Source organism: Orycteropus afer, unplaced genomic scaffold (genome assembly GCF_000298275.1).
Source record: "Orycteropus afer afer isolate SDZICR_OR568_19922 unplaced genomic scaffold, OryAfe1.0 scaffold00419, whole genome shotgun sequence".
Taxonomy (NCBI): domain Eukaryota; kingdom Metazoa; phylum Chordata; class Mammalia; order Tubulidentata; family Orycteropodidae; genus Orycteropus; species Orycteropus afer.
Window position 1 is genome coordinate 1,040,927 of NW_006922006.1, and position 8,546 is coordinate 1,049,472.

Consider the following 8,546-nt stretch of genomic DNA (forward strand, 5'->3'; position numbering starts at 1 on the left):
TCAGATGAACTAGGAGAATGGGGCCACCTAAAGCTGAAGGAGCAGAGTTGCACTCCCAATGGACCTGGAAAGTAGGGAAAGCCCAGGGCCGAGGGGCTGCCACCCAGAACCCAGAGAATGTGGCCAGCACCCAGAATCTGGAAAGCAGGGCTATTACCCCGATGGTCTCAGAGAACAGAGGATTATTGTCAAGCCTTAGAGCATTGTTCTGCTGGGTTTTGGTCATGTTTGGTGCCCATTATCTCTTCTTTCCCTCTAATTTCTCCCATTTGTAATAGAGATGTCTACATCATGCCTCTTCCACCATTGTACTTTGGAAACAGGTAACTTGTAATCCAGATTTCACAGTTCACAAATAAAGAGGAATTTTGCCCCCAGAATGAAATATGCCTAAAGTATCACCCATATTTGATTTGGATGAGTCAGAAGATGAGATTTTGGACTTGGAGTTTGTTTAAGACTTTTGGGATGATTTGATGAGGTAAATGTGTTTTCATGTGGCAAGAACATGAATTTTGGGGGCCAAAGGATGGAATGTTATGGATTTGTGTCCCCTCAAAACATTGTGATGTAACTCCTAACCTCTACGCCTGGGGTTATAATGCCATTTGTGAATGGGTTGTCTTGGTTATGTTAATGAGACAGGATTAAGGTGGGTTGTGTCTTAAATCAATCTCTTTTGAGATATAAAAGAGATGAAACAAGCAAGTGAGAGGAGCATAGACTGGGGAAGAGAGATGCCAAGACACATGAAGGGTGCATAGAAGCAGAAGCCCAGAAGAGACAAGGACCTTCCTTAAGAGCCAACAGAGGGATAAAGCCTTTCCTTAGAGCCCACACCCTAAATTGGACTTCTAGCTTCATAAACTGTGAGAAAGTAAATTTATGTTTGCTACAGGCACTCATTTATGGTATTTCTGTTACAGCAGCACTGGGTAACTAAGACATACAGATCATCTGTCAACACACCCAGACCAAGTCACATTAACACATAATGAATCAATGATATGTATACACTGGGCTAGGCATCATCTGGAATGCCAATGAAAGGAAAATTTGCAATTGCATTCCCATGCCTCCATTCTTTCTTGTGAGTCCCTGGGTGGTGCAAACTGTTAAGTGCTCAGCTACTAGCCAAAAGGTTGGTAGTTCAGATCTACCCAGAGGTACCTCAGAAGAAAGGCTTAGAGATCTAACTGCAAAATGTCCGAGTCATTGAAAACCCTATGTAGCCCAGTTCCATTATGAAACACAAGGAGTCATCATAAGTCAGAATCAACTGGACAGCAACTGATTTTCCAGTTTTTCATTCTTTATTTAATGCCACAAAGCACACAGAAAATTAACTTGGAATTCAAGGTGCAGAAAGAAAGAGTGACTTATTATGCTATTGGGAAGAAGACCTTGAAAGGCTTAACAATCCCTTCAGTCTGATTTACTGGGCTTCCCCAGTTGCCCTTCCTGTGGATATTTTAGCTGAAAAAGATGAGCTCCACCTTTCTAGTGAAAAATTAATCCTTTATTGTAAGAGTATTTTCATAAATTTATGACATTCTGGAATGAGAGCATCGAGTGGGATTTCAGTCCATCATGAGTCAAATGATGGGACTGAAATGTCTATCAGTGATGTTTCCTTTGAGAAAACATCTAATCTGATCCCCTCAGATTGGGCGGTCTGCTGGTAAGTGGGAAACTGTGTGGCAAGATTAGAATTAAGTAGCTAGAGCTCCAACTATGTAGAGTCAGATCAGATCTTGCTAAACCACCTTCGGTTTCTTCCTCCTTCCCTCTCCTAAATTTCCACAACTTCTTTTGCAATATAAAAGATAACAAACAAACACAAATTCAGTGCTGTTGAGTCAACCCTGACTCACGGCACCCTCCTGTGTCACAGAGCAGAACCATAACTTGGCTGTCATCTTTACAGGATCAGGTCATCAGGTACTTCTTCCACAATACCACTGAGGGGTTAGAACTATCAACATTTAATTCAGTAGTTGAGGGAAAACTACTCAAGCCACCACGGACGTGATTTAAAAAAAAAAGAAAGATAGGTAATCCACAGAACAGAAGATAAAATACAAATGGGTCATAAATACTAGAATATGTACCCACAAACCCACCAATAATTAAATAAATTATATTTTTTTTTATGAGTGTGATGGATTTTAGCCCATTGGGCTGAAAAAATTACATGATCACTTATATCTGGTATAGAGAAAGATGTGGGAAAACAGGGACCCAGAAGCCATTGGAAGCATATCATCAGTACAGTGTTTTTCAGGGAGCAGTTTGGCAATGTATATTAAAAATTTAACTTTACTTGGCCTAATGAGTCAGCAATACTACTTTTAAGTATCTATACTACAGAAATATCAGCAAAAGTGCATAAAGTGGAACCACTTCAGGTCTCCTTTATCTGTAATTGGGAAATTTAGAAGCCACTTGACAATATTTTAAGACAAAAATGATGAAGTAAATAGTTATACATTAGGCAGGCATAAAAGATGCCATCCACCTACATGCACTGATGTGTAAAGTTATCCACAGTGGGGTACAAAGGAGGGTTGTAGAACAGTAAGCCATGGGAGAGCTCCACCCCAGCAGGGAGGAGTATTCACTTATCACAGGCAGTGTTAGAATTGCCAGAGCATGACTAGAATAAATGGCAGACTGACTTTTAGTCAGTTTTATGATTGTTTTTTAAATTCTCCAATTGCTTACACCTAGGTGTCCAGCTCCTCCCACCTCTACCCTCCCTAGTATGTGTTATTGCTCAGAAAGGCCAAGAAGATGAGCCAGATACAGAGCAGAGGAAAGCAAGAATTTTCTGGGACTTGCTGGGCATCTTTGCCCATCTGTCACCATGTGATGTCCCAAAGTGTGACCTCTTAAAAATGATGACTTCCAGTGAACATCTCCCTTCCAAATTTTGCGTAAGTGTTTCTTTTGGCTAACTGTAATCCTGAAACCACCCAAGGAACAGAATTTTAAAGAAAAGAGGCCCTAGGCTAAAGCCAAGTTGATATCACACAATCTATTACAGTGAGATAGGGATTTGACACCCCTTTCTGCAAGCACTACAATCCAAGTGAATACAAAATGCCTTGCCCATCATCATCAGGGTATCCCACAAAAACTGACAGGAACCAAAGGACACATTGTACACCAACAACACTGCAACAGTGGGCTGATGACCATAGAATCCACTGGTTGGTCTACAGGGAGGAACAAATGCACTCAGATGTTAACTGAAATGTTGGAGATTGGTGTCCACCCAGAGGCATCTCAGAAGACAGACCAGACATTCTACTTCCCAAAAACCAACCATTGAAAACCCTATGGTGCACAGTTCTACTCTAACACACAAGGGATCACCATGAGTCAGAATCAACTAGAAGGCAACGGTTTACCACACATGCCATCTCACAGATGATGAAAGCTAGTTAGGGAGCCAGCAAGGGGTGATGCTTTATGTGTTGTGGTTCTATCCTCCAGGATTATGTATATTCCTTGAACTATCTTCTGATAAGCAGTATTCTATCTTATAGCTTCAATGTTCAGATTCAGGAGCCAATGGGTCATAGTAAGAATGACCATTCTCACTCTTACATTCAATGGCCAATTTGTGAAATTTGAATTTCCTATTCCTGAAACTCTGAGCCTTTAAAACTCTGGTGTTAAGACTGTGATGAGCAATTGCCACCATGATCTAACAAGATCAGGACACCTAAGAATCCAAGGGGAGCTCTGGTGGCATAGTGCCTAAGGCACTTGGCTTGCTAACCAGAAGGCTGGCAGTTCAAACCCACCAGCCACTCCTCGGAAGGAAGGTTGGGCAATCTATTTCTATAGTGAGACTGCCTCAGAAACCCAAGGAGGGGTCGCTATGAGTTGGAGATGACTCAACAGCACATAACAACAACAACAACAACAAGAATCCAAGGAAAAAGGTCTAGCTGTCTGGGTCTTCGGTGATTGTTAAGAGCAAAGACTCTCACAATAGCACAGTTCACTGCATTTCTTTGTTTCTACTCCAGCCTTGATTTCCTCTTTTGTCCTCTATTTCACTTCCTTGAACTTTTACCTTAAATAAAGTATAATGACTGAATCTGCTTTATAGAAAATTCCTGCTAAAGGAGTAGTTTGACGTGGAAACTCATAAACATGCCTCACAGATGAGTTTCAGAAACAAGGATTCTGGCTCCATCCACATTTCCTTCCTAGCTGTGAAAAGAAGTAGGTAGATAGATAATTTGGTAGGTAAATATGTAGATAGAGCAATAGATAGATAGGATAATTTACCCCTTCTTTCTTCTCATTATCCCACTACTTAAGTATTAGTTTAATTATTTAAACTAGTTTTCTTTTAAGGAACTCTGGTGGTGCAGTGCCTGAGGCATTTGACTGCTTACCAGAAGGTTGGTGATTCAAACCCACCAGTCACTCCTCAGAAAGAAGACAGGGTAATCTGCTTTCATAAAGATTTCCCACCTCAGAAACCCAGTGGGGGTTGCTATGAGTCAGAATTGACTTGATGGCAGTGGGTAGTTTCTATTTTATATTATTTAAATCATGAATAACTGTACAGTGAATCTACAGGTTGAGTTATTTCCTATTGAAGGGGTGGAGGGTGAATGTTCTTGGTTGGTGTGACCAAAAAAAAAAAAAAAAAAGACAGCTTCCATCTGGTTGATTCCAACTCATGGTGACCCCATTAGTTCCAGAGTACAAATGCACTTCATGGTATTTTCAATGACTGTGACCTTTCAGAAGTAGATCACCAGGCCTTTCTTCCAAGGTACCTTTGGGTGGATTCAAACTGCCAATCTTCCAGTTGGTAGCCAAGATCTGTTACTACTACTAACACTCAAGGATTCCATATAACAAATAGCTGCATTATGCTATGCTGTGGTAGCTTAGTGCCTAAGGCTCTTGACTACTAACCAGAAGGCTGGCAGTTCAAACTTACCAGCCACTCTATGGAAGGTAGGTTGGGCAATCTACTTCCATAGTGATACTGCCTTGGAAACTCAAGGGAGGGTCGCTGTGAGTTGGGTCTGACTCGATGGCAGTGAGTTTGGTTTTTGTTTTTTGGTTATGTTATGCATTATGTTAAGCATTAGAAAGGGTGGGAGTTCTGGTGGCATAGTGCCTAAGGCATTTGACTGCGAACGAGAAGGCTGGCAGTTCAAACCCACCAGCCACTCCTCAAAAGGAAGACTGGGCAATCTACTTCCGTAGTGATACTGCTTCAGAAACCCAAGGAGGGGTTGCTATGAGTTGGATTTGACTCGACAGCAGTAAGTTTGTTTTTTCTTTTGGTTATTGACCGGGGCTGTGTCTGTTGCACATCCTCCCTTGCTCTGCTCCATTCAGTATTCCTAGTGAACCATCCAATATAATGTCAGCATTTTTTCCCTATTAATAAACCAGAGTTTACTCTTTAGTTTGCAACTAAGACCCTTAGTGTTGGATCAAATAATAATGATAATAACCCACTGATGTCCAATTCATGGTGACCCTATAGGACAGAGTAGAACTGCCCCCATACGGTTTCTAAGACTATAATCTTTATGGAAAGATTAACAGCCTTGGCAATCCTATGAGGGTTGCTATGAATCAAAATTGACTCGATGGCAGTGGGTTGGGTTGGGTTGGGTTGGGTTTAAATTTTTACAGGATCAGACTGTCACATTTTTCTCCTGAGGAGCAGTTGGTGGGTTTGAACTGCAGACTCTTTGGTTGGTAACTGAGCATTTAACCACCACACCACCAGAGCTTCTGTTGAATCAATAGGTCTCCAGATTTCCATCCTAATGTGACACTTACTCAAGAGGTACAAAAGTCATAGTCATTCCTTTCCACTAGAGACAGCTTCTAGAATGATAATCCCCAGTGGAGGTATTTAACTCAGATCTCTGGATCTTCCTCTCCTACTAGAGGAAGCCTGGTGGCAGAGTAGTTAAGTGCCAGGCCGTTAACCAAAAGGTTGGAGGTTCGAACCCTCCAATCACTCCACAGAAGAAAAGTGTAGCAGTCTGCTTCTGCAAAGATTATAGCCTTGGAAACCCTGTGGGGCAGTTTTACTCTTTCACATAGGCACTAGGAGTCAGATTGACTTGAAACAGAAGGTACTCTCAAAATGTTCACCATCATAAGAAACACTGCAAACCACTCACTTGCTATAAAGAGACGTAATCAGCTAAGGTACAAACAAGAAATCACAAGCAGGAACAGCACCCTAAGACAAAAACAACAACAACAAAAGCAGAGGTACTTCTCTATTCCCTGTTTATATCATTGGAACTGGAATGTGAAAATTACTGTGTTTCTTGAGAAAAACTCTTCAGGGATGTTATCTCAAGGGACTCTAGAAAGAGTTAATATCCCATGTGAACCCAGCACCCTGACTCTACTAACTCTGGTGCATGGGGGTGGAATCCAGCTCTGGAAAGTACGCAAGAGCAGCCCCTAGTCCTCACCTGCTCCCCTGATAGGTACAAGGAAAGCTGCTGGGTCTAGAGTCTACTACCTTTCTGAGATTTTACCATCATTCAAAGGTGAGTCTTTCAGACTTTAGCCCTGCTCTGAACCAGGTAGAAGCTGCTTCAGGGACTCAGAACAATCTGTGTGGTATTACTGTTGGGTCCAACTCCACAGCACATAATAACAACACAACAACAACTGGTGGCTGGTAGCTGGTAGCATAGTACCTAAGGCATTTGACTGCTAACTAGAAGGCTGGTGGTTCAAACCCACCAGCCACTCCTCAGAAGGAAGATGGGACAATCTACTTCTGCAGTGATACAGCCTTGGAAACCCAAGGATGGCCCACTATGAGTCAGATCCCACCCAACGGCAGTGAGTTTGGGTTTTTTTGTTTGGTTTTTGCTGGTGGGCGAGAGAGATAGGACAGGAAAGAGAGATAAGAGCTTGTCATCTCAAACACAAGTCCCTTTTCTAGTCAAGGCCTGACCAGCCCAGGGATTGGTGATTGCAGGACCCCCAGAGGCCAGTCTGTGTCCTAAACTCTGAGGTTTAGAGGTGGATCCCTGAGAGTTCGTTACCTTGTTTTCGTTTTTCCCTGGAGTCTCCCTTGTGCGTGTTTCCCCTCTCTGGTCTATAAACCAAGCTTCTCTGGACAAAAAGACCTGTCTCCAGTGTCCTTCACTTCTCCAGAATCCAAAGGTGGAGATTTCCTGTTCCCTGGTCTCTTCATGGAAAGAAAAGCTATTTGGGGTACTTATCTATTAAATTTTGATTATCTTTAAATGATTTTAACTATCTTTAAATTTTGAAAGACGTGTAACTTTGGAGAAAGGCAAAGAGAAGAGAGACTAGGACAATAGTGTTGTTGTTGTTGTTATGTGCTGTCAAGTCAGACCCGACTCATAGTGACCCCTCCTTGGGTTTTCGAGGCAGTATCACTACGGAAGTAGATTGCCCCATCTTCCTTCCAAGGAGTGGTTGGTGGGTTTGAACCACTAGCCTTCTGGTTAGCAGTCAAGTGCCTTATGCACTACACTACCAGAGGACGATACTAGGAGAGTTAAAAGGAAGGTACCAATACCTCTCAGCTCTCATGCTATTATTCTTTCCAATAAGCCACAAGGAAGTGGATACTCAGTCCAATCTCCCTTCCCTGCCCCTCAGGGACACTTTTTTTTTTTTTTTTAATTTTATTGTGCTTTGGGAGCAAATTTACAAAACACATTTGTTTTACATTCAACAGTGCATGCACATTTGATTTCACACCCTGATTACCATCACCAACCATAAGAAACTTTCCTCCCCTCCCATTCCTGTGACAAGCCCCACCCCCTTGCCCTTCTTAGTCACACATTCCCTCAGTGATACCTTAGTAAGTCCCTATAGCTTTCTGGTCACCTTAAGTTTTAAAAGTAAGTTTTTCTTTGGTCCTAAAGTTCCACTTTCAAATATTGAAAAGCCCAGCCTAGTCCAATATAAAACTTAAATTTCACACCCGATTCAAATCCTGTGTGCTCCCTCCGCAGTTCAAGTCTGACATATAGCTTGGGGACCTGTCATGGGAAGGAAGGGATATCTGTTCCTCCCTTATCCTTTAACCTCCTCTCACACTCTTTCAGTTTTCTGAGGTCAAGAAGGAAGGATGGGGATCAGAAAAATGGCCAAAGTCTTGGGATCCGTTGCCATGTAATACTAGCAGTTGGTGCCCTGTGCATGTAGACGGCCAAATGTGTTGGCTTTCTCATGAGACTAATTTTGGATTCTTCTAAGGCCCTTTTTCATGGACTATTCCATTATGTAGTTCCTTGACAAGGGCAATAATTTTTCTCCATGCTTTCTTTATAACCTCCCTTTCCTAAGAAAGTCACCCCCACAGCCTCTTACTGCCACAGTAGACTACCTGCAGTGTAGTAAATTACTTAGTGTGGCTTTTCTACCTATTCGTCTTTATAAACTCCAAGGTGGGATTTGCTATGAGCAACTGAAGAGCTCCTGATTGCTAAAGTTGTCCACCTGGAGTATTTCTGTTGGAAGTGGCACAAAACAATGTTCTG

The 8,546-nt window shown here is 42.2% G+C and overlaps 1 protein-coding gene across 1 annotated transcript in view; it reads left to right on the forward strand.

Moving 5' to 3' along the window:
* The first annotated feature begins 3,379 nt into the window (after nt 1–3,379).
* The window catches only part of LOC103208214 (olfactory receptor 1S1-like), an 8,522-nt gene continuing 3,355 nt past the window's right edge, over nt 3,380–8,546 (forward strand). Inside the window, exon 1 of the mRNA XM_007953892.2 lies at nt 3,380–3,408. Coding sequence (XP_007952083.2) covers nt 3,380–3,408 — 29 coding nt within the window. The remainder of the gene's footprint in view (nt 3,409–8,546) is intronic.